Genomic DNA, 26,956 nt, shown 5'->3' with positions numbered 1-26,956 from the left:
AAGGAGAGCGTTAAACTGCGTGCACACTACCCCTTCAATTTGCTTGTTTTTTATTAAAAGCAATAGTATTATAATCTGTTATTATTCTTGCTGTTGCCATGGGAGATTTTCCTCCACTGGCTTGTACAGAGTGGAGTCGAACTGTGGCTAGAAAGCTCAATCTTACTCTCGTCTTTGTTCTTTTTCAGTGGCAGAACAAATTCCTGATTTGATTTCTAGTAAGGCATGGTCATTGTTCCTGATTATTGGAGATAAGAAAGCACAAATCTCTGTAAAAAAAAAAAAAAAAGAAAAAGAAAAAAAAAAAGGGTTACTGAGAATTAGAACTGGCGGTTTTCTTTGTCCAAACCAGATTTCCATCGATGGTCTTGGTGACAGGAGACCCAGTTTGATTGACATACATATCTGCACAACTGTTGTAAACCTTGCTCTACTTAAACACCTTTCTTCTGTAAGTGAATGCTGCACCTATTTGAAAAGTTGTATATTTGACAATAATTCCAGTGTACAGTGTTGTTTTTGTTTTATTGATCAGTACAAGGTGAACAGGAAATACTCTGAGGTGTTTATGAGGGTGCGTTAGAAGTTATGAGGAAGCCTGGACCTGCAGAAAATAGGACAGAGACAGATGCCTGTTTTAGCTCTCTTGGTTTTAGACACATAAACTACATCTAAACTGTTATAATATCTCAGGCTACTTAAACTATTCCCAAATAGCATTTTTACTTACATTCAGTAAATATCATGGTGCTCTTCTACTACATGTTGTTTTTTTTTTTTTTTCCCCTCTAGTAAATTTCGTATTTGGTGTTTTTGAGCATCCTCCCCCCCAAAAAGAAAGAAAGAAAGAAAAAAACAAATGCCCAGCAGCTCTCACACCACTGGAGGGTTTTCCCATCCCTGTAAAACACAAGTAATTTGCGGGAACATGTGGACTGCTAACTACGTCTGATCATGACGTGAAGGGGTCTTGGACCAAGTCGGTTCTCACACAGAGACCCGGGGGAGGTGGTCGTAAGCTATTGTATGAGCGCGTGTGTGTGTGTGTGTGTGTGTGTGAGTGAGAGAGAGAGAGAGAAAGGAGGAGGAGGAGGAGGAGGTGGAGGAGGGGTGAGGGTGGGTGGGGGTTTAATTGAATTGTGAATCAACTGGCAAGTCAGCCCCAAACACCGCCCCCTTCGGCTGTCGTCGCACTACGGCTCCTCGCAATGCAACGCCCATCGCCAGAGATACGGAGGAAGGAGTGAGTGAGCGAGAAAGAACGAGGAAAAGAGGGAGAGCGCGCGTGTGTATGTGTGTGTGTGTGTGTGTGCGTACCGGAGAGAGAGAGAAAAAGAGAAAAGAGAAGTTAGGAGTGAAAAGAGTCTGAATTTAGTGTGAGAGGGGAAGAGATTCAAAGAGTACAAATCGGCCAGTACATCTGTCCGGCGCGCCAAGGGACGAGAAGATCCTGCCTTTGATTTGCGGAGCTGTTAGAATAAAAAAAAAAAAAAAAAAAGAAAAGAAAAAAAAAAGAAAGAGGGACGCAGCGGTGTTTAGGTCAAGCTGATCTGATGGTCATGACGGCAGCTGTCGATATGAAACCGACGTTAACGATCATAAAGGCTGAAAAAATGGACGGTGAGTACTCCAACTCTTCTGTGGGAGCTTGACAGTTATCACGAGACTAACATGACTCCTGAAGGTTTCCTTGTAACGCAACCGACTGCTGGTACATTACGCTGATTGTAAATTCCCGGCAATTAGATGCGCCGAGGGGGGACACGGCGTCCTGAAGACGGTGTCGGTTGCTCAATTCCGGACAATACGCAATACTTTAGAGACATGCTGTCACGCCTGAGGCTACAGTCAGGCAACAGTCTGTACTGTATGTGTTTCTTATTGTTCCTGAATGAATCAGGCTGTGGCCGGTGTGCCTTAGATCATTTGCAACATAATGCTGTGCCTTAAACAAGGTGCCATGAAGGGGAAAAAAAAAAGTTGTTACATGTCAGTTGTTACTTGTAGGTTAGTCACAAAGTACAGATCTAATGATGCTTTGTCATATTACATAGCAATACAGATCAATGTGACGTTTATATTTATATATATAAATATTATATATATATTAATATTCTTTTACTGCATGTTTTATGGGTATGTTTTCAAATTGTCTTATCCATAAACAAAGTTTTGTGTCATTTTTTTCCGTTTTGGATATGTACAGGTTTGTTGTATGAATGTGGCTCCCCCAACCCCTATTTCATTCTGCTTTGATCTCACTATCACCATCTCCTGTCTCTTTCCCCGCCATCTAAGCACCCATCTCTGACCCATATATCCCATGCCATGCTGGGAAGAGCAAAGGCTCTCTGCCCAGCCAGCATGGGAGACCTGGCAGCAGTGCCTCTTAACTCCCCACCCCCCCCTCCCTGCCAACCCCCACTGTCTCCTCTGCCTCCCTGTCTCCTTTCTTCTTCTTACCTCCCCCTCCACCTCGGCAGCAGAAACCGACTTTCCAGAGGGAAGGAGAGGCAGGCTGAGGTGATGAATCTGCAGAACTGAATCTTGCCTCTCTAAACTCTGCCGCCTGGAACTCTTGGCTTGCTCCAGGGGTTATAGTCCCAGACAGGGAAAGGCCGCAACTGCTGTGAGCAGGTTTGTGTGTGTGTGTGTGTGTGTGTGTGTGTGTGTGTGTGTGTGTGTGTGTGTGTGTATGTGTGGTTGTGTGTGTGGGTGTGGGGTGTGGGGTGTGGGTGTTTAAACCTTTGTGCTGTTTCACTTCTCATTTTTACACATGGTGACATGTTTAGATAATTTGCATTTAGCTGCTTTTTACATTGACCAATCCCCCTGTGCTTTTGCAGCTCAGGTGGCATCGACCCTGTTAGCAGAGCAGCACTGATGCATCATGGAAATCTGATACTAATTGCCAGTGTTGACCCACTAAAGGGCTGTGACTCACCACATTAACCACCTTCTCCCTGCTGCCTATACCTGTGGAGCATAGATTTCGTACGCACACATCTCACGGAGTCTCAAAATGTGCTGACAGCTGCGTTTATCTTGCCAAAGCATAGCGCTATCTTGCAAAACCATTTCGCAACGCTCGCTCCTGCTTACGCTCACATGGGTGCGCGCTCGGGTCAGGCCGAGCCTGCCAAGGAGCAGTTCGCAACTTCACACAGACACATCTTTTCTCCAACCCTCTCATACACACACACACACACACACACACACACACACACACACACACACACACACACACACACACACACACACACACAGAGGTCTGTTTACTCCTTGGTATTACCCTGCTTACAAGATAAATGCACTACCAATGTCCAAGGCTGCTCCCAATCCTAATAAGACAGTTGCAGGCATGTGAATCACTTTGACAGGCTCTTTGCTTACATCTCACTGAAAGAGATAAGCACCCCATCCAAAGCCCAGAATGCATTTGTTGGACTAGCTGAACTGCTGCTGGGACATGCAGCTCTCCCAGTGGACGTAGCTGCTCAGCATTTTCACAAGCAAGCGCACAGAGCTGTGCCACAGTGGGACGTGCAGCTGTCTTCTCCCCCCCCCTTTTTTTTTCCCCCTCCCAAACACCTGCAACCTCATACTTTACATACATGCATGCCCCGCTAACAGGCTTAAGTGGTTTCCAGCCCACCTTACTATATTGTTTGTTTTGCTTTGCACCGGAAGTGCAGGCAGTGTCAGCTTACCCAGGGCCTGTCCTCACTCTCCAGCAGAGGTAATTCCTTATAAAAAGAGAGCTCACACACACCGCCAGGGTCAGCAATACTCCCAAACAAAGCTTCTAATGTTCCACCAAGCTGTTATTCCTCAGCTCGGTGTTACAGTAGTCAACCCCTGGTACAGCACACTCACTGCATTGTAACCCAGAGCATGGGGTCTTATTATTGGAAGCATTATGTTGCCATAACTAAACTCAGATAGGGGAGAACATTACTTTACAGGGTCAGACATTCAGGCAGCATTTAATATGGCTATACAATTATGGATTTAATAATCAACAGGGTTGTCAATAATCTACCGTACAAGGCTGAGTTAGACTTGAGTGAGTTGTCCCTCTTTTACTTGTGTGTTTCGTCAGGCCTGAAGGTCGGGGTCCAGCGACTGACAGGAATGTGTGTAAGCATGCCCTGCTGAGTGGCATGCATGGTAGCGTAGAAGGAGCTCGAGGGGAGGCTCACTTTTATCTGATCAGAGTGCTGCAGTTTGTTGTAACGGGCAGCTCTGATGCTCCCACAGAGAGGCCTCCTTTAAATGGCATGTCGTTCCACGCCTGCTACATACAGCATCCGCACAGGCACATACAGGCCCTGCCTCATGGATGACTCTTCTCTTAAGTTTCTTTTTCGCGGTGCCTCTCTGGTTGCTACAGAGTGGAGAGGTGTCGCTTGTGTTAGAACAGACGGAGTTACATAAGCCACAGGTTTTTTTTTTGCTTTGGTGTGTTTGTGTCAGCACTACTTCAGTAGCGCAGTGTAATATATGCCAATGTTTGAGTGTGCGTGGCTGGCTGGCAGCTGTGCAAACACTGTTTGGGTGATCCGGGCTTCTCTTGATGTGGTCTGCCGATGAATCGGGCCGGGTGAAGCAAACAGGTCCGTTTTTCATCCGCTGATTGCCATGTCCAACTGAGAACGATCCGCTTTTACGAGATCAAAACTTGATTAGTTACTCCAGCGCTCAGAGCATCACCCATGTGACATTAGGTGGTGTTTGACCAGGCCATGTCTGTGCCTAGAGGGCAACAGATAGGAGCTTCCTCAATGGGCCTCCCTGTACGGGTTACACTTGTCAACAGACTGGGCGGACGCCGATGAAGTGGGTGTCTGTGACTTTCCACAATGACCCTGTCTTTATTTCTTTCCCGCGCTGCTCAGTGATGCCACTGTGTTACATCAAATGGGTTACCCCCTCCCCCATTTAGTCAGCGTTTCATTCATGGCTCATTCATTCAGCCTCTCATCTGCTGTGTTACCCATATAAACATAAAACCTTTGTGCTGCGTGGGTCCGAACTCGACGCTTCCCCTGTGACTACACGCCTTAATCGTTCCTTAAAAAGCTTAGTCATAAAGTAAGGCGTGTTAGTGGCAGATACAGCACTCTGCTAGACAATAAGCAGATGGTGAGAGAGGGGTTGGAGGCATTGTTGACCTGCCAAGGTGTGGTCAATATGATGGCAGTAAAATAGTAGAGATCAGAATGGTTTGAGTGACTCTCTCAGCAACTGGTGTTCTGCCACTTCTTATTTTACTCGCGTTCCCCGAAAAGCCAACAACCAAAACAAAGGAAAATAGATTCCTCAGCTGGGAAAGTGAAGTATTATCAAGATTTTTTTTTAATTTTTTTTTTTTAAACAGACAACTATTTTCAATCATTCACCCACCCTCACCACTCACACAGTCCCTCCCCCTCCTTTCCCTTTCTTCCTCTGGTTCCATGTCTTTCTGTCTGCCACATGAGGTTCTCTCACGGCACCTTGATGTGGTGTATAGTGAGTTCCTACGGTGAGTGCACTTTGTCCCTTCCCCAGCCATTCCTGGTTTGTAATCCCTGAGTCATGGTACGAGACGCCTGCTGCACCACACGCCGCTGGCTGTGTCTGTTTGTCTGGCTTACCGGTTAGTGCTGCCACAGGCTTCTGCCCTCCCTGCATTAACCAGCGGGATTGTGAACCCTAACTGGCCTGAAACGGCTCCACAACTGCCCACGCAACTCAACATTGTCTTGTGCTTTTTTTTTTTTTCTGTCCCCTTGCTCTGTTGCTGTTTCTGTTTTTATGGTTCCACATTTAGGAGCAGTGTCTCCTACGATGAAATATAAACTTGGCGGGTTTAGCAACACGCCTGCTTTGAGAATCAGTCCTGAAAGGCTCTGTTTCACCACGGATGTTCAGCTGTCCACAACCAGGCCATGTCACTCATTTTTTGCTCAGTGTGTGCTCCAGATTTTTTTTCCCTTATTCTCTCGTTTTGTCTGGGTTTGCTGCACGCCACCTGGTTTTGGAGTCAGCATGCGTTTGCGTGCTGCTTTTGTAATCAGGTGAACAAATGGGGCACAGCCACAGACTGTATATAGATCAGACCTACAGCATCAGCATGTATTGATAGACTGGCCTGCCAAAGTGAGGAATGATGGAACAGGGTGTGTTTGTGTGGGTGGCAGGGATCTGCTGTGTAGGTGCTCACAATGAGCCTGTGATGCAGTCAAATGGGAGGCACATGTGTCAAAGAGGAGGGCTCAGTGTTTTAATGTTTTTGGGCTGTCTTTAGAGCTGCAAAAGTAAAAACAGCTGACTGACCTTAGCAGGGTTTTTTTTGTGTATATATTCAAATGAGTTGCCTTTTTTTACTACATTGGCTGAAGGCCCACATATCAGAAAAAAATAATAAGAGCTTTTCTTTTGACAATATTCTCTTCCAGAAATGCGTGTGTATTTGTGGAACATTATCATTTGGCCTCAGAAAAATGCTCATTACAGAGAGTCTGTTCGCTGCCCTGAGACATGTATTTTTTTTATGCACGGCTTCAAGCAAACTCATTTTGAGTCATTGAGCAGGAATTTTACAAGATATGGTCACTGCTGTCATAATGACCAGTCACACTGTCAAATAAAGCGGCACGATATCCCCTGAAGTCCAGTCATTCTTCGATGGAATGAGTCACAACCTATCTGTGTGTGCTTGTATGAGTGTGTGTGTGTGTGTGTGTGTGTGTGTGTGTGCGTGTGTGTGTGTGTGTGTGTGTGTGTGTGTGCGTGCGTGCGTGCGTGCGTGCGTGCGTGCGTCCGTGCGCGCGCGCGCGTGAGAGAGAGAACGATAACTTAAGAGGAAGATAAAGACGGCACTTTGAACATGAGTTTACACAACTGCAATGTTATTTGCATCTCTCGGAAATCAATTCCATCTCCTTTTGCAAAACACTGGGTTGTAACTTTCCAGTTATCAAATCGCGCTTCACATCTTTCTTAATCAGTCCAGCTACCCGAGCCTGAGGTGTTTCACGTCATCAAGAGAAACACACACGTATCTTAAAAAGATAAAGGACGAGAGATGTGGCCAGATGTTTGATGTTTTATACTTCTATTAGACATGGAGCCTACGCTGGGCTTAAAATAGATGTGTAATTCATCATCTGAAGCCCTAACCATTTTGCCACTTAGACCATGAGTCATTTTTGGTCACATTAAAGGAAAACAAAAAAAGCTGTAAGAAGCACATTAGCGATTGTAAAACAGAGGTGGAATGTGAAGCATGCAACATGAAAACACTGCGGTCGGGGGGGAATTTATTTATCAAGGATCCATCTGTCGCCCATAGCTTGCCTTCAAACAGCCAACAATCTCTTCTATATGGATGGCGCATAATTAGGCCCAGCCATTATACAAGACTTACATGTTACACCAAAGAATAGTTGGTCGGTTGAGTGTGAGTGTGTGACTGTGTACTGTCCCACATGATTCCCACTTATATCAGGGACCTGATTGTGGAATGTATCAGTTTGGACTAAAAATGGGGGCAGGCACCATGTTTTGTGGAAAAAATGCAACACTGAGAGTAAACTGTTTGTCAGATATGTCGAGTGTTTGGTTTAACGCCTAAACAGTCTCCCCCGAGCATCCCATGTCTGTTTATAACAGGGATAGAGCCTGGATGCCGCTAGGCGAGCACCACCTGCACTCTTATACCCGCCTGTCAGTTCCTTTTTTTTTTTCTTTTTTTTTTCTCTCGCCACCAACAAACAGTGATGGATGCAACAAGACAGTCAGATTTTTGGGACTATCAGTATCGCTTTTATTCTGACTATTTAACAAATGGAGGCCGTGGAAATCTGCTTTCTATGCAGTGCTTTTTTTTTTTTTTTTCCCAACATGAATTGTTTGCCTTCTCAACATAAAACTTAAAAATTATTTTGTATGTCGTGAGAAGTACATTATTGTTGCTCAATCTTTAATGCTACCTTAAAATCCGACCTTTTCACACTGTTAAAGATCACAGAGCAACAAAGCTCGGAGGCGGTTAAAAAAAACAAACAAACAAGGAGCCAAATCTTGCTGAAAGCGACTCGGCTCTGTTAAGGAAAGAATTTCCATCAAGCTTTTAGCTAAAATACGCTTAGCGTCTGTTGCTGATGGCGCGGATCATTTCAAACTCAATGTCATATCAAGCGCGGAGACTTTGGCATAAACAGTGGAGTTAATGCACTTTCACATCACAAGCTAATATGATTTCAGGGATGGAGGGAGTGGAAGAAAGAAAGGCAGAGAGGCAGCTCTGGGGTATTAGTCTGACTTATTGTCTGCTTCAGTAGCCAGTGTGTCTGTGGTGGGGATGATCCTGGGCAACTCGACTTTCATGGCCAAAGACAGATGTCAGCAGTAGCGGCCTCGTCCCGTACGGCTGCCTGACACCACCACAGGCTTGTGTTTCAGGAGGGCAGCCAGAAGCCAGTGGTGAAGCTCTAAGAATAAAACCAGTGTTTCAGCACGGTTGCTGGTGATGATGGGATCGTCCTGGTTTGTGCATTGGATCGCTTGGGGCTTAACGTTGACCTGCTTGGGAGCATGCTTGGGTCTGGGTCTGGGTCTGGGTCTGGCTTCGGCTTCATCAACATCACCTTGCCTAAACTTCTTTTCCTACTCCTTGGCATTGAGATGGAAATCTAAACAGCGTGGCCGGCTGAACAAGCAGCCCTCTTAAAGCCAGACTGCCACCCGGTCCTCCTCCTCTCGCTGCACTGCAGCCCTCAGTTGCCACTTTATCACCCCGTGGTGCTGAATGGACCTCTTCATACTGGTGGGGTTTATGACCCCGCGTTCCCAGATCAGGGGTCCAGATATGGATCTCCATCAAAGGCTCTCTCAGATACCACTGTCACCTCTGGCCAGGCTGTGGGTTGGCTGGTCTGGCCTTAAAGAGCCAATTATAAGCCCCTTGGCTTGTAACCAAGACCCCCTCTCTTTTTCCCTCCACCTTGCTGTGACCCCGCTGATATGTACCCGTGAGCATGTAGGGGATATTCAGGACGGGTACAAGGCCTCCGTGGTGGCTATGAAATGTTTGACCCTCACCTGAACCCACAACTCACCTCACTTCCCAGAGGAAGTGGCAACTTAGCCACAGGAAATGGACTATTTCAGATATGTTTAAAGGGCCACCATACACTCGGCTACAGAGTGAGACACATGAATATCCGCATGCTTTGAAGCTGATATAAATACATACTATTTGACTTTTTCCAAAAGCTTTGAATAGCCTTGTAGATGTTGTCGTCATATTTGTCACAGTCCACTTTCTTGTCCTCACACACCCACTCATGAGCTCTATAGAGCTATTTATAGCTCAATCGCATGATAGAAAGCATATTGTCCCTTATTTGTTGGGTCTGGTTGCCTGCTCTGCTTGTATCATTGCATCATTCTGAGTGGAGGCAGCAGTCCAGGCTTTATGAATGAACTGAGTCTCCGCCAGAGGCCGGGAGATGGCACCGATCCCACTGTGATGTCACTCCAGAGATGAAGAGAAGAGAGGGAGCTTTATGAAGCCTCCCATTCATTTTGCCCGTCTCCCTCACTCTCTCTCTCTCTCTTTGAGCCCCCCTCTCCCACCGCTTTTCGGGTCCTGTGATGGGCTCATATTACAGGCTAGTGACTCACCCCCCCCCCCCCCGACCCCCCACTGCCCTCAACTCCGTCACCCCTCACCCACCCAAGATGCTCCCTTTGCTATCTTCCCCAGCCCTTGTCCTGCCCTGCCCAGTCATGCCTGTTCCAACCCACAGACTTTAGCCCCGGCCGCAAAAATCCCAATTTCACACCCACGCTCTGGCGCACAGGGAAGACGGCTGCTAATTTAGTTCATGTATGTGTGTGTGTGTGTGTGTGTGTGTGTGTGTGTGTGTGTGTGTGTGTGTTTATATGTGTGTGAGTTTACCAGCCTAAGGTGCCAAACAGAACCTCCGTCTCCGCTTGGGTTGGGGTTTGGTCACGAGGGCAGGACAGTAAAGGTGTGCAAGCTGTCAGTGAGAATCCCCCCGGGGGCGAATGTTGTCGTCGCGCTCAGCAGCTCGCCCATTACTCGTATGGCAAGAGGGGAGTGGCCAATCAATACCTTTTACTATACATCCAGACTAAATATCATCTCCATCAGTGACTCGTAGAATAGACGGACACGCTGTTCTTTCTCCATCGTTAGGAGAAATTGGTTTCATCTCATACTTTTCACAGCAGATGCTCTTTTTTTTTTTAGCCTTGTTTGTGAAACGTGAACGCCGTTATGTTGCCTGAGATTTACACCCACTCCCACATTTCGCCAGCTAAGTGGATGGGACTCATCTTGCGGACGGACCCACACCGTCTAATGTGGAAAGTGATGACTTGTGGATGCTCTAACTCTCTGCGCACGCTGACCATTCTCCATCTAATGGGACTCGCAGGCATTGAAATCGTATCAGGACTTCATCATTTACTAGAGATTGTCTAGCTGCGAGCTCGCCTCTCTCGCTAATGGATGCACATTGTACATTAGCACTGCCGCAGATAACTTTCATATGGCTCATCCACCGTGGAGACTGCTCTATTATCACTTCGCTTTAATGCTAAGAGTTTGCCTTTCAGCTTTGTCATGCAATCCGTTTCAAGATTTCAACTCTTTAACAACAATACAGCAAAGCAACGTGCATACATGTAACGCACTATATAAACAAAGTGATTTATTTTGTTGTCATGACACCTAACAGTCTTTGCAATTGCTGCATTATAGTAAACAAAAATCCCACTTCAAACTCATTTGAAGCAGAGAAAACAAGTCTATCAAAAATGAAAACAAAAGAAATTACACAAATTTCAGTTTGCATTTTAATTTGCTCTGTAATCATGGTTCACGTTTCTCTCTTTAGAGTGCCTGATGTTCCTTCTCATGTGCTCTGGTGTTGAGTGTCTTTGATGGAGGATTTAGTGCTAAAGTGGGTTCAAGTCTGTGTGGGCAAGTACATGCCGGGCCCGGGGTTGATAAAAGCGATGGAGCAGGGAGGGGCGCAATTGGTTCGAAAGTGCAGACAAACTCCACTCGATCCAGCTTAAATAAACTGCCACATTTTGCCTTTGCCTTCACATCAAAGCGCAGACTGTCTGAGCCCCGGTCCCATCTCAGTTTGCAGCCGTTTGCAACATGTAAGTTTTTTTTTTTTTTTCTCCGCTGCTTAAAAGAAAAATGAGCTCAGTGGAAGCCGAGACAACCTTGCTGTCAGGAGCAACTTTACACAAAGACAGCTTGCTCAGGTCTTATTTGTATTTTGAGGTTTATTTTGACGTGCGAGCCGTGTCTGACAATAGTTTACCTGACTTCTCATGTGGGACTGTAAAACAATGCTTATTCTCATCTCTTCAACTTTTACTTCTGACTGGAATGGTTAACTTTTTGTTTGTTCACCAGTGTAACAGAGAGCAATCTATTATTACAGGCCTAATTGAATCACATGAAGAAGCAAAGAGAGCTCTTGTCTGTCTTCTGTCTTGGGTCTGTTGCTCGGTTTCTTTCTTTCGAGGGGGGAAAAAAAAAAAAGAAGAAAGTTGGGAGACCTAATTTTACAAACAGCCAGACAGACATTGGTTACATGGGCGAAGGAGAGACAGCTGCTGTGCATTCCAGACGAGGTCGAGACGTCAGCGAGTGGTGAAAACAAGCATGAACTGTATGTTGCCCCAGTGTGCTGCTGGCAGATTAAACCAGCAGCCGGTGGGGATGCCAGAACATCTGGGTACGACGAATGGTGGTGCAGTGACAAATCTTTACCCTCAAAGCTAATTCTGCCTTCGAGGCCAGCCTTTTGTCATCCGGTGATTAATGAATTTCACTTGGCGTGCGGCGGCAACAGTCAAGAGAGATGAACTAAAGAGACAGACATGCTGTATGACCTGATTGTACTCTTGATTTTCTGTTTATGTTAACCCACCGAAGCCCCAACATGTTCTGTTGTTGTCTGTAAGATTGGAGTGATACACTTCACCCCAAGAACTGAACAGGAAAAAAATATATTATCTCAGTGCACACCAACAGATATGATAGATGTTGGCCTTTGTTGTGTGTGGACACTTTGCAGACTAACTGATAAAAGCATGCCAGTTAATTCGAACTCCATGGGGCCTTTTTGTGTCTACTTACAAGGCATTTGTTGAGTCTTTTTAGCAGTCTATTCTATAGATAGTGGTCTGTGTTGGGGTCTTCCTCCTCCTCCCCTCCCCATCATCTCCTTTGCTTTGCCCCCTTTATCCCAAACTTCTGCAGCCTGGTCAATCTAATTAGATGAGTGCGAGTCATCAGGCGCTGTTTAAAGCCATCAAAGGCAACCCTGTTCCCTGCTGGGTGCCCACTGGCTGTGAGCGGAGAACAGTGAACCCTTGTGTGTGACTGGAACCCTCGAGACAGCCCACCCCCCGACTCTCCTCGCCACCCGCCAGCAGCCGCGGTGACATCATCACCTCATCCCCCCCGACCCCTGACCTGTCAGAATGTTTGACCCCGAGCTTGGGTCGTGTGACAGTAGACCCACTGTGTAAGGGGCGACGCAGTAGGAGGGCTAGTCGGGGTCATAGTGTCGTTGATGGGCACCAGGCGCTCGGCTCCCACCCAGGATCTGCGGGGAGGAGAGAGGGTGGTGTTTGAAGTGTTTGTAAATAAACTGGTTTAATGCACAGCGCCAGATGAGTGGGATTTGCCAAAAGGATCCCGTCAGTAGGAAAAAAAGGGTTCAGAAACCACTTTCATGACACTAATTTACTTTTTTTTTTTTTTAAATTTCAATTATGTGCTATTCTATAGAACCGCGCACATGAATTCTGTTCAATACGCAGCGTATGTGCCGTGTTACCTCCGTGTTTAAACAGATAAGATCCAAAACGGTGACAAATAGTTTAAATAGATTGGATCTGATATGGAGACAGCGTCTGTCTAGACAGAAAGTAATTGTTGAACCCTGTTGTTTATCACGGTAGATATAACCTTGTTGATTGTGTGTGTGTGTGTGTGTGTGTGTGTGTGTGTGTGTGTGTGTGTGTGTGTGTGTGTGTGTGTGTGTGTGTGTGTGTGTGTGAGAATGAATGCATGTGTGTATCTGTGTGAATATTTAACTGAACCACATTCACAAGACTCTCTTTCCCTACCCCTCTCTGTCTCAATTCAATTTTCCATTGAATGAGCTTTATCGGCATGAAATATAATACAGGATGCATTGCTGTAGCTCGGACTGTCAATAAGAATTAAAGGAGCATGTGATATTCAGATCTCAAATGAAACGGATATTGACGTTACTCGAAATAATATTGTAATCAATAGTCTTTGTGATTTGTGATTGGCAGATCCGGAGTGTGGCGATGTCCCCCTGCTGACTCCAGGAAGTAAAGAGATGATGTCCCAGGCGCTGAAGGCCACCTTCAGCGGCTTCACAAAGGAACAGCAGCGACTGGGTATTCCCAAAGGTGAGACTGTCAGCTGCTCGTCTTCTCATTCGTCCATGTTAACATTTTTATTGGAGGAAATCAAATCTCGTGCCCTCAAAACCACCTCAGTGCTGCAAACAAGCACGCACATCCTTAATCCTGGCCCTTCACTGCCTGCTTTAGAGCATTCAGAGAAAGCATCTCTTTTATTTTTTGAGATTGACTGAAAACCAGGAGACACCTACTTATTTCAGAAACAGCGTTACTTGGTATACATTTCAGTCCAGGCAGATTGACTGACTGCAGCTTCCACAGACAGTAAAGTAATGAGTTAGCATTGTAAATTGAAGCAGCCACAGAGTCACCGCATGCTGTTTGCAAACAGTAGAATTTTCAGGATCAAATCGTAATATATCTGCAGACTGTGGTTTTAGCGTTTCATTTCACCACTGCTGCTTCCACTCTCCTCTGCCTCCCTGTTTTGTTGTTGATTAGTAAGTGAAAGCAGCAGTAAACACTTAATATTGTTATATCAATCACAGGTTGAGATGACTGATGAATGTATACGTGCCATTTATGCAACTGTAATCATCTGCAGATCCCAGACAGTGGACAGAGAACCACGTGGCCGAGTGGCTAACGTGGACGGTGAACGAGTTCAGTCTGAAGAATGTGGACTTTGACAAATTCGCCATGAACGGAGCCAGCCTGTGTGCGATGGGGAAGGAGCGCTTCTTGGACTTAGCACCTGACTTTGTGGGCGACATCCTCTGGGAACATTTAGAAATGCTTCAAAAAGGTGAGGCGGCAGAAGTAAGAAGACAAGTTAACATGCTGAGATTCAGATTATGACACGGTTTTAGACATTGGTTCTCAACTGGCAGGTCGGGTCATCGGGCCATTTTGAATGAGTCGTGGATGTACATTTATGAAGAAAAAAAAAAAAAGTACGTAGTGGAAAAAAACAGTCAAGCTTAAAGTCCGCAGAATTTCTCATTTTATTTGGAAGGACAACGTTTTGACACAGCTGGAATGCAGTAGCAGTTTGCTGCCAGCGTTGCCATGACAGTAATATTGAAAACTAACACTGTCACATCAGTAGTTAGCTCTCATTTGAGAATTTGTAAAGAGGCAAGTTTTTATTTTATATAGCTTTTTTTTTTTCACATTTAATACAGTTCAATGTAGATTCATCAAGCTTGATGAGCATCACAGTTTTAACTTGTTTAAAAATCATGTTTGTTTATTCATGTTTGTTTATTTCATGTTTTATTGTGTAGTGTATTGTGTTTTATTGTGTATTTCTGCACTATTTTTCTGTGAAGTAAATTGGAAAGGCTCAAAAACAAAGCAAAAATTGGGTCACAACTTCATGACAAAGACCAGTTGAGAACCATTGTTTTTTATGTTTTTTTTTAAATTTTTATATATATATATATATATATATATATCAATATATATATGATGTGAGAGAAGCACTCACCGCACAGGTTGACATCTCTGCTGACTCCAGCGGTAGGTCTCTGTTGGTATTTGCTGTAGTAACAGGAGCCAAACAGGAAGACACAATTTAGCTATGGTCATTAATTTTTGATCACGCTGGATGCAGATACACGATACATTAAATCGATGACGGGGTCACTCACACTCCTTCTCTATCTATTTTTCATGAAGAGGATACAAAGCATTACCCCATCAGTGGACTGACCTCCAGCTTCCAGGAATCCCGCTATACCTCAGACTATTTTGTCAGTAAGTACTCATCACGGTCCTTCTCTTTCTAATAGCATAAGGTGCTTAAAATATGAAAGGAAGTGCAGGAGGATGAAGTGGTTCAGTGTTGGGAATGAAAGAGGATTTGGATTTAGGGTTGTATATCATTTGACATGACTTTCTGCATATTGATCCCCAGTGTATCTTTGTAGCTATAGATGTACACTGACCTTACATTATAAGAAATAATATGGTATAATACTGTAAGTTTGGCTGAGGTTAGGTCTGATCGATAATCTTGCTTGAAAGATTCATCACATGCACTTGACTGTGTTGTGTTATGATCCATTCACACACTGAGAATTTGGGCAGCCGTTCACAAAAAAAAAAAAAAAGAAAGAAAAAAAAAAAAGGGATAATGACTCCACTCCTCTAAGATTGATCTTCCCTCCTTGCTTTCCTCCTCTGCACTCATTTCCCTTTTGTGTTTCCAGGCTATGGTGTTGAGCATGCTCAGTGTGTCCCTCCTTCTGAATACTCAGAGCCCGGCTTCATCACGGAGTCCTACCAGACGCTTCACCCCATCAGCTCGGAGGAACTGCTGACGCTCAAGTATGAGAGTGAATACCCGGCCGTCATCCTGCGAGACACGGCCCTCAACTCCATGCAGGGGGAATATTTCTCTGTGAAGCAGGAGGTGGTGTCCCCTGACAACATGTGTGTGGGACGCCTCAGCAGAGGTGAGGGGGAAAGGTCATGTACTACATATGAAGCATAAAGGATGAGTCTGGAGAGGCCTTGCTGTGACAAATGTGCCGCATCAATATTGTGCTGAATATTTTGCTTGGATCAACTGCTTGATGAACACGTCCACATGCATGTGTTTGTGTGAGTGCATGTGAATGTTCATGGTTTCTGTGGGTGTCTTGTCTACGTGGGATTGTGCTGAAGCTACCATAATCTTGTCATGCCACATCAGCGTACATGTATTAGAGGAGAAGAAAAGCAGGCCCTCTGGTTGGTTTGTGGTTCAAGCAAACCCGCCTCACACGCTCGACCGGGTTGGGAAAAAAAAAAACAGCAAACTCTATTGTTTTTGTCAGTGATACACGAACCAAAGCCACAATGTGCTCTCTTCTTGCTGCCTGTCCTTTATGTAAAACAGTTCGAGCGGCGTAACCTTAAAAAAAGGTGGTTTTTTTTCTTGTTTTTTTGGCGGCTTCTTTTCCTCGACTCAACCTTGAGGTTCTAGGTAAGGAGATAGAGGTGTCATCCTCAGCTTGCGAGCGTGGGGTTTTCTCATGAAACTGTTTGCTTTTCTGAATGCGCTGGCTTGTTTTCTCTCCCAGTTATCGTTTACAGAGGAATTAGCAGCATGGTTTACATTTATAGCCATAAAGCTCGGATTTTTCTTCTCACAAATCCCCAGCTGTATAAATGAATAGCATGTGCCATGTACATTATACAAGCCTCCTTCCAGAGCTTTAAGCACTGGCCTGCGAGGTTTGAGGTCCAGTCCTCATGCATCACACATACCAGTGCTTTTGACCATTGCCTTGTGCTCTTCCAACGTGGGAAAGTATTTTCTAGCACACACTGATATCCACATGTGGCTTCAATTTCACCAGTAGAAGATTTCAGCATCAGAAGAGGCATCGCATTATCTGTGATTTGTTAATGACTTAGCGTTGAAAGGCTCCTCTTATCTTTCCCAAGGCCAAAAATAGCAAGACAATTTGTGTGATTGTCTTCTATTTCAAATCAAATCCAAATGGTGGTTGTAAAAGTGAAATGAGGCGTGAAATGGGGAGAGACGTGGCAGCGTACAGAATAATATAGCTTGGCGAGAAGAAGCATAATTTATTGTGAAGGTGTTGGTTATGTCACAGTCATAAAATTTGCTTAAATATTACAGAAAAATTGCTAAATGTGCATTTTCTCTCATATTTCTGAAAGGAGAAACATATCATGAAGTCACACGTGATAAAACTTTGACTTTATTGAAAAGTTTTTGATCAGAATCATGTTTTTAAACCAATTTCAATCCTCTCGTCCTTCCGACTCAGGTAAACTTGGCGGCCAGGACTCCTTCGAGAGCATCGAGAGTTTCGAGAGCTGCGACCGACTGACCCAGTCGTGGAGCAGCCAGTCGTCGTTCAGCAGCCTGCAGCGGGTACCGTCATATGACAGCTTTGATTCGGAAGACTACCCCACTGCCCTGCACGGCCACAAGCCCAAGGGCACCTTCAAAGACTATGTGAGGGAGCGCTCAGACCTCAGCAAGGACAAACCCGTCATCCCAGCAGCGGCACTGGCAGGATACACAGGTGAGACGTCCAGATGTCATTTATGTGTTGTTTAGGAACAGCCTTCCTGGTAGTGTCTGCATGTCATCAGTAGACTTCAAAGAAAAAGATCCCATTTTACAAAGTAGCCCAAATGATTCATTATCATGTGTAACGTTTTTCTTACCATCACGTCATAATGAATGAAATTCAATGCACAGCTGTAACACACTTGTTGATGCCCTGCAGACGTAGGGGTGCTTTAATGCACCACTTTTAGACCAAAGAACAACTACAAAAAAAACAACAACAACACAAACGACACCTTTTACCCAGGCAACCTGAGATACGCACCTCACAGGAAACAAAATAGATTCTTACTCATGCCTCTCTCTGCTTCTTTTCTCTCTCGCTCTCTTGCTCTGTCTTCACTTCTCATCTACCTCCTTGTTATCTGCAGCCCGCATCTCAACCTATTTTTTCCAGGTCGTCCTAGCAACGCTGGCACAACATAGAAATTATGCCTGCCACTGCACATCACACACAAGAGTAAAATAATCGCTTCATCTCATGAAGCGTCTTCATACTCAAAAAGCTGGTTTATGCATGTTCTTCAACTTCAATGAGATATGGAGATATTTACTCGTTCCTCTGAGGAAAATTGCACTATTTTAGCGTCTGTCATGGTTTCTGGCTTGAAAGCGGGTGCAAACGCTGCCACTGTTGCGACTTTACTGGGATGTGTAGGTTAACACTGAGCCATGAATGCCACTTTCATGATCACATAAACAGAGGAAATTCAGAAATAACTTCAAGGCATTTCTGGCCTGTTGAATACTGTTTCAACATGAAGAAATGTTGCATATTAAAATAAACATAAAACCTTTTTGGTCATTAGTAAAGTTTAATTTGTTCCAGTTTGATTGGATTGTAAAAACCGTAGAACAGTGACACTATAGACACTGAATTGCCGCTTAACTTCGAAATGTGTGGGACTTTTTTTCAGATCGTGTTTAAATTATAGTCACAAGGCTGCAAAATGAGCAGCACTGGAAAAGGGGAAAACCGAGCACATTTCTCAACGTCACAAACAATGCATACATCAGATCTCAACAGACTCGTCCCGAGTTGGTATGCGCAAGTTAATTAGTCATCTGCATGGTTATTCGTTCAAAAGCCACTTACATCACAATGAGTCCTTCATTTGTAATGATGTTTGAAAGATGTCGTAATGTATTCCTAATCAAATGATGGCGTGTAAGACTCAGTCTGAAAGCCCCCTGCAGAAGCATTAGAGGCTGTGCTGCTCTGTGTTCAACTGAACCAGCAGACTGAAAATAAACGATAATATATCATAAAAACAGTTTTTAAACAAGCCAAAAATGTCCATTGCATGTACCTTAATGAAGGTTGGATCGAAATTCAAACCCGAGCGTGTGGAAACATGTTCCTCCTGCACCTTCACACGAGTTCATCGCAACCTGCTGACTCCATTTGCTGCCTCAGTCCTGATTGCAGACATATATGAATCTGTTATTACAAGAGGACGGAGCTCCAAAAAGCTTACATGTGAAAGCCTGGCAACTGTTTTCAGCCTAATGCATAGTAATGCATTCTCACAGAGAGGAAAAGCCTTTCTCTGAGCTTTTACACAAGGGGAAAAAAAAAAAATATCATGCTATTATAGCCCAATTTTCCTGCAGGAGGAAAAATGTCCAGCAGCCTTCTCCAGTCCTCGCTATTTTAAAGAGAGTGTAGTCCCTCAAAGATGGAGGCTTTTTTGCGAGTGTGTGGGTGGATGGAGAAAAATGGCAGGAAAAGAAAGACAGAACTCAATCAAAAGAAAAAAAAAAGTCAAATCAAACCTAAAAATAAAGAAACAGGCTTTTGTAAAATTCCTGAACGCCGCTTATGACAATCTTGACAGCTCGCTCTGTTCGACTTCCTGTTCCAGTCGCAGGTGACACTTGTAGCGAGGACAGGGCGCCCGATAAGGCTGCAGAGAGATAAGTGAAGCTCCAGCTGTCACCTCCGTGGTTTCCTGCCCATTAACACCTCTGTCTACAGTGTCATCGGGCGGCCTCACAACATGGTGAACTCTCAATCAATCATGATACTCGGCTGTCTCTCTCCTCCACCTCTCTGTCTCTTCAAGTCGTTTATTTATATAAAACATTACATATTAGCTGGTCCCACCTTTTCAAAGGAAAGAGAATCGTTTTTTTTTTTTTTTTACTTGTCTTGCATGCATTACTGTTCAGTCTCTGCCCCGGTCACCACCCAACTTTCTTTCTACAGCTGCATGTGCTCAGGACTCATTTAGTGCGCCATGGATCAGACACTTAACACGGCTGTGAAAGCGAGCCGCCACCCTGCCCACCCTCTTGCCACACTGTATGCTTTTTCAATAAGGCCCATTGTGCATGAATATTGTAACATATTTTTGGTCGCCTGCATTCTGGCGTGAGAGTGCAGGGGGTTGTATCGCCCTTATGCGGGCTCGCTGTCACAGACTTTTGGAATGCGAGTTGAAGCTCTCTGTCTGAAAGAGACCTCAGTGTTGTGGACCCTCTTATTTTCCACACTCGGAGAGGCTGCTTTCGTGCACCTTCCTCGGCCCCAGCAGGAGTGAAGAGGGCTCGGAGATTTGAAGTGCTCAGCCCACACATCTGTTACCGTGCGAGCTTTTTGTTTGTTTTGTATGAGGGTACATTTGGTTTTCTGAGGCCGAGAGACAGAGAGAGGTGACTTTTGCTGAGCCCCAGTTTTTGCTGAGGCGGTGTGCTGCAAAGGCAGGTGTGATTTCAACATGCGAGCCTCAAAAGTGGGTGGGTTTGTGTATGTGCAGAAAAACCACACGATCAAAGTGTGCTGCAGTGAATCTAGTTCAGAGACAAAACCAGCCTTTTTTTTTTTTCTTTTTTTTTTTTTGATCATCTTTGTTCTGCTTTCCCTCCTTTTTCCATGAGTTGTCGTAAACTCTTGTAATAACTCTGAAATTAGATTTTACCAAGTTATTATTCTTTTTTCAAATATGCATTCCATTATAACAGGATGACCTAGTAACCGCTCCCTTTCTCAAACACACATAGTCTGTACTCAAGTCCCAAAGAAGAGCTGCTAAAGTCCAAAGGCAGCCCCTCTTATTTTAAAGTAGTGATTTCATCAGTGTGGAACTCGTACAGACACAGACTCTGGATTCACATAGTGCACAGGGCAACTGGCAGACAAGGGAAGATGTGATGAATGGGACTGTTGTATTTAGGAGGACATTTGGTTCCACTGCTGTATTTCAGTCTGACCCAGATTAGAAGGTTTACTTTCTCCCTCTTCAGAAATGAATAATTGGTATGAATATTTCACACTTTTTTTTACACACATATATATATATATATATATCAGGAGTATATAGTATAGAGAAACAACACTCCCTCTGACCTGGACTTCTTTCACAAACTGTTCATTTCTCTTCTACTGCGACCTGGTATCACGCCAAAAACAACTCCATCACATTGCCTTCCTTCTTTGATGTGCGTCATGCATCCATGTACTTTTCACGCAGACGCGAGGCAAAACATGTCACTGACCCGACGTCCTCTAGAGGACTAGAGGGTGTATTATACATTTTGGTGCGATACCGAGCTCTGTACTGCAGTGTATCGACATATAGGGTGTTGTTCTAAAATGTCCCAGTTAGCAATCCTTCAGTGATGCAGATATGCGCGCGACCACGCCTTCGATCCCTTTAGGTTGCATTGAGTACGAACATGCTGTTGATACCATGTATCATTATCTATAGTGTAGTTGTTTAGAGCCTGGAGCAACAGGACTACAGATCTTGGGGAGCATTTCCTTAACCTGGACATCTTTGCCCAAAATCTACCTTTTTAATAAATCCCTGCACCAACCAGCGTCTGCACAAACAACAATGTGTCCCCGGAGTGTGAACAGCTCCTCTGTAAATGAACGTCTTCTCTCCCTTCCCCATCTGCTCTGCAGGCAGCGGCCCCATCCAGCTGTGGCAGTTTCTCCTGGAGCTGCTGACCGACAAGTCTTGCCAGTCCTTCATCAGCTGGACGGGCGACGGCTGGGAGTTCAAGCTTTCTGACCCTGATGAGGTGAGAGGCCGTGACCCCGCTGCTTACCGGCACACTTGCTGGGAGGTCCTAAGTAGTTGGCCAGATGAACAAGATGTCTTCTTTGTAAAGACGGCTGCATGTTGCGTTTGTGTGCATCTGTAGGTTTTTTGTTTCAAACTGATTCAGGAAAAAAAAAACCAACACAGTATTGTTAATCGTTCCGGACTAAAAATCTCGATTGCTTTCTCGGGTGATGACTATTTTATTTTATTTAAAAAAAAAAACGTCATTTGAAGTTGAACAAATTTGCTGCACATTCGTGATGTCATTATTTCAATGTTTCTCATGTCATGCTTGTTCCCCCGTGTTGTCTCAGGTTGCCCGGAGGTGGGGCAAAAGAAAAAACAAGCCCAAGATGAATTATGAGAAGCTGAGCCGCGGCCTGCGTTACTACTACGACAAGAACATCATCCACAAGACATCTGGGAAACGCTACGTCTACCGCTTTGTCTGTGACTTAAAAAGCCTGCTGGGCTACACTCCCGAGGAGCTGCACGCCATGTTGGACGTAAAGCCCGATACGGACGAGTGAAAGCAAAGATGAAAAGAGGAAGTGAAGACAGAAGTTAAGGAGCCACAAGGACTTTGAGGCTCATAAAGTGGTCTTAACTGTTTGATAGAGTTGGTAAACCATTTTTTGGGGGGGACCAAAATGCTTTTTAATGACTAACTGTGGTCTTTGTCACCTTTGAGCTCCCGTCTCTCAGACTGTATTCTAAAAAGAAGGCCAAAAACCTGTATTTATACCCTGTTGCATTTGAGATGTGTGTGTGTGTGTGTGTGTGTGTGTGTGTGTGTGTGTGTGTGTGTGTGTGTGTGTGTGTGTGTGTGTGTGTGTGTGTGTGTGTGTGTGTGAATGGCCGTGTGTGTGTGACATATACCGGTATTATTAAGCAGCTGAGGGCAGGTCTGTCGGGTAGAGTTCAGGTTCTGTTCTGTCTAAGTAGCAAAGTGGGGGAGGAACGAGGACCAAGACACAACGTGTGAGAGAACTGAGAGAGAGAGAGAGAAAGAGAGAGCGCAAAATAAAATGATTCATTTCACTGTTGGGCCAATCAGAGAGCGGGTGGAAAGTTCCCGCTCAGAAAGCGGGTTGCCAAAATGTAAAAACTGAACTGAGAAGGGTTGAATATCATATTTACATACATGCTCACCGTTTTCAGTTTTCAGTTTGGACCAAAAAGAAAGGTGTCATGTATAATTTGTTGTTTGAGGAGCGTATGCTTGTGCCAGTATTATATTAGATAGTGAGAGAACCCAGTGTAAACCTACTCCACCAATATTGGAAAGAGTATTTTTCTCATGAAGGTATTACAGTGGAGCCAAACATCAGAGTTGAACTTTTCTGTTCTCAAGGAGCCTTGAAGTGAAATGTGCTGATTGTTAATCAGACAACACTATAGACACTGGCCCTGTGCTTCATAGGGTGTGACGAACCTGGTGAGCTTACTCATCCCAGGAGTGTCTGAAAGACAACTGAAAGTAGCCGTTGCTTTTGAAACTGACGCTCACCTCTTTAGAGACACACGGTGTGACTGAAACTTATGCATTTTTTTTGTTTCGTTTTTCCATAAACCACCAGTATTAGCAAACTGTAGACAATCTATGGGAGGGGAATTCAGGAAGTCTTTTGGCGAGAGGAGTCGTTCAGTGTGCAGATTAGATGCATAATTTGTCGGTTCTCTGTCCATGTTGCCGTTGTTTTAGAAGTGTTTAAATTGTCCTGTCTGTCTGTACAACACAAACCACGAGTTAATTAGCTGAGGAAGCAATTTTACAGAATCCTAACACTGTCAGTTTATTTTCTATTTTTTAAATTTTTGGCCATATGGAAGCAGCTGCAGTACAGTGTGAAGGTACAGTGATGGAAAAAGGGACCGGCAGTAGGAAAATGTTGAGTATAGAGAACTGGAGGCTGTATGGGACTGATGAAGGTGACTGAAAGGAATCTGGATGATGCAGGGGATGATCACTTGTGAAGTGTGACAGAGAATGATTGACGGAAACGATGCAAGTCGGCTTGCTTGAGGCATTTCGGACTAATGGCAGAAGTTTGTGTGCTACTTATCTGTGAACAAAACGATATTCTGTTCAGAATGAGTAACTCGCGTATGGTTCTATCTTTATTTGCTCCGAATAAACGATTCACTGGTTACTTTTAAGCAAATTGGCAGCAGTTTCCTCCCGACAGTGGGAACAGTGGCTGTACACTGGCCTTATGGGAAATGCCAAAGTTTAATATTATCTTGGAATACAATGTTATTGTTTACAGTGGCTGAATGTTACCCATATGGATGAAAATAGCTTTTTGAGATGTCTATTTGTACAGATTGTATTTCATAATGCTTTATTGAGACCCGGATTACACAAATAAGCAAGAGACAAAGCAGGAATAATAACCAAAACCCATGTGAGGTCTTTGGCCACGGTGCTGCGGGTATCCACAGTGTTAGAAGACAGGGACCAGAAATCTCTCACGTTATTTGGAAAGTGTTGTCTTTTATCTTTTGTTAATGTGTTGGAAAGCACACAGCTTTAGGACAAGGAGAAAGGCCTTTGCTGATTTGGGTTTCCCACTGAGTGCAGAAAAGAGATGCTGTATATGTTCGTGATGTCTAATTGGTTCCAAGCTTGTCCTTCAGTGTTGGTTGGATCTTTAAACAGATCAGTTGGTTATAAGCTGCACTGTACGTTCATTCCTTTGTGCATGTTGACGCTCATGTTTCAAGATACCGTTTTTTATTCTGTTCAGGTTTTTTTTTTAATTTCTGAAGTCAGTGTTTTGTATTAAAGTCAGTTTCACAGATTTTTCAATATATTTGTAATAATTTCACCCCCCAACTCAAACTCCTGATGTTAGTCCAGTTAGCTTCATAAGATTAATGTGCTAAAGGAAAACCGTCTATTCCCTAAAATGTTAATATTATTTTGTCAGGAAAATATACTGTCGTTAAGTGTCAGATACTCCAATCTACTGCAGGTCTGATGTATTCATGAACCGTAGTCAGACAAGTGTATGCATACCAATATTTTGTGGCATACGCTTATCTCAGAATGGATTCAGAAGGAAATCTTATTGTTTTGGATGTTGTTTTTTTGTATATTTTATAGTGTCTCTGTATTTTTGTTATGAGATCATTTTTATTGTATTTAGTTCACAAACATTTGAATATTTTTCAATAATTTATATTTTATAAAAGACAAGAGACGCAGACAGCTGGTGCTTTCATGGGAACTTAAAGGTAGCGCAGGACAAAATAATGTAGCGAAATATTTGTTTTTGTTTTTTTTTATTCATTTTTTTTAATATAGAAAATAGACCTGTCTGCTAGAGAAAAAAAGGCTGATGCTGGCCCATCAATGATTTCTGCTGGAAAGGTTTTATAAACTGTAGCTTCTATTTCTAAAATGTACTTAATGTACTTCAAAATGTTATAAAATATATGTGAAGAAAGATTTTATCCCTGTGTCTGATGTTTTCATTTACAAAGTTTCATCATTATTGCTATATTATGTGATATAACTACAGTAGTGCTTTCTACCATTATTAGGTAGCATGGTGTTATTTTGTTCATCTTCTGCAGAAAATCTTGTGGTCCAAGATGTGATATTGACTTATCAAACTTAAACTTAATGTTGCTAAAGCACATTTGATACGGCTCAACATTAAGATTCATCAGATACATCCAAAGAACAGTAGCCTGGTGTTAACAGACCCAAATTCACTGCAAGACTATATGGGCCTGGTCAAACCTTGCATCCTAACGGGCGTGCACCGAAGGCTCATTTTGAAACTACTGGAGCAGCCTTTAACCAGTCGGCTTTGACCAACAAATGACGTATCTTGTGCGCTAAAACTCTACGTCTCTAATGTCTTTCCACTTACCTAACCACCACCGGTCGCTGATTGGTCTGCCATTCAGAGTGGCTGAACAAACTTTAAAGTGAACAGGGTTTCCAGACTAGTGTCCCACAGTCAACACTGGTGCTTTAAATAACAGAACAGATCATAATTTATAAAAATCAATGAGCAACTCGGAACAAATATAAGAAATAATTAATGAAATTGTATTCTTTTGATTCATTCTAAATCAATACCTAAATAGATACAAATATGCACTGATAAATAGTTTCAGTGAACAATTGATACTCCAATAATCTCCAACTCAAAGTGGCCTAAATTAGTCAAAACAAATCCTTCCATTGTTTGGATCACTGTGGTGCTTCAAAGGGGGCCCATTGGTTCCCTTTGAAATACGTGCTGACTGTGGCGAGGCCCACATTTAACAAGTTTCACTGATGAGGTGACGCAAAAACGGATCCAACACACTGGGGCCCATTCATGTGCTTGTAACCCCTCATATAAATTCCACTGCAGATAGAAAGCATGCAGGGATATGGACCGCTGCCCCAAACTGCACAGCTGCAGAAGTCCAGCAATAAGATACAAAAATACAGGTCCAGGAGGTCAGGGTGTTTATTTACTTCTCGAATATGGCATTTTTAACATAGACACAACTTCAGGATGTGTGTATTTAGTTTGAGACACATTTAAAAGTAACAATTAGAGTGTGCTGTCAAAAAAGACGCAGACACACACACCAGATAAATCACATAAAACAGGAAACAAACACTTGTCTGATTTTACATATTTCACATGTAAGCCCAAAGCAAACATGATAGAGCTGTCTTCTGTCTAAACCAGACCCACATTTCCCTGTTGGATCTGTTGGTGGTGTTCTTGGCAGAAGGCAGGCAGAGGTTATCCAGGTGGTTCTTCTCCTGTTCCACCTCCCTCACTCTGGGCCGATGATCCAGACCAGACGTGATCACGAGGCAGGTTTTAAAATACTTCCCCAGACACTGCATGTTCCAACAGACCTGGAACAAAAATCCAAATCATTATGATACCACTCGTACCTGCCCATTCCACTCATCCAAACACAGACACAAAGCTGGCTCACGCAGACACACTATGTGCAGGTTTTTTTCTCTCCCCTTTTGTGCCTTATTCAAAGAAACCTTTCACTGATTTAAGCAGTGTTTAGAGGTGAAAAACAGTAAAGACAGACATAAAGAGAAGGGGAAGTCTGTGCAGAAAGTGAGAACTGTCACGCCTGGCAGTCGCAGGAAGATGTCGGATGATTTTTACCTCTAATGAAAAAACTGCCTGTCGTCAGCAGCTTAATGCTCTCTTGATACTGGAGTGTGGCTCGTTCGTCAGATTTCAAACTTAAATATTTATCTAAAGGGGCTTACCAAGCTTACATCTGTCTCCTGCATTGAGTCTGAGCATGACTGAGACAGGCAGATTATATAATGAGCTAGTGTAGACATGATGATTTTAAACAGAAGCCATGGGAC

The 26,956-nt window shown here is 43.9% G+C and overlaps 1 protein-coding gene across 2 annotated transcripts; it reads left to right on the top strand.

The window, feature by feature from the left end:
• The first annotated feature begins 1,153 nt into the window (after window positions 1–1,153).
• Window positions 1,154–25,053, top strand: ets1 (v-ets avian erythroblastosis virus E26 oncogene homolog 1). Of its 2 annotated transcripts, none has more exons than XM_069147695.1 (8): window positions 1,154–1,620; window positions 13,375–13,494; window positions 14,054–14,254; window positions 15,130–15,207; window positions 15,711–15,908; window positions 17,235–17,495; window positions 21,453–21,571; window positions 21,909–25,053. In XM_069147695.1, exons 1-8 carry the CDS (start codon window positions 1,554–1,556, stop codon window positions 22,122–22,124), a joined length of 1,260 nt encoding a protein of 419 aa, XP_069003796.1. In that variant the 5' UTR covers window positions 1,154–1,553; the 3' UTR covers window positions 22,125–25,053. The 2 variants fall into 2 exon arrangements, with proteins under 2 accessions (XP_069003796.1, XP_069003795.1); XM_069147694.1 differs by having other exon boundaries at window positions 15,663–15,908.
• The last annotated feature ends 1,903 nt before the right edge of the window (window positions 25,054–26,956 follow it).

Source organism: Embiotoca jacksoni, unplaced genomic scaffold (assembly GCF_022577435.1).
Source record: "Embiotoca jacksoni isolate LCO1_2020_lvr unplaced genomic scaffold, fEmbJac1.0.p SCAF_14, whole genome shotgun sequence".
NCBI classification, from domain to species: Eukaryota; Metazoa; Chordata; class Actinopteri; family Embiotocidae; genus Embiotoca; species Embiotoca jacksoni.
Note: the sequence above shows the minus strand (reverse complement) of the source record. Positions and strands in the feature narration are given on the sequence as shown.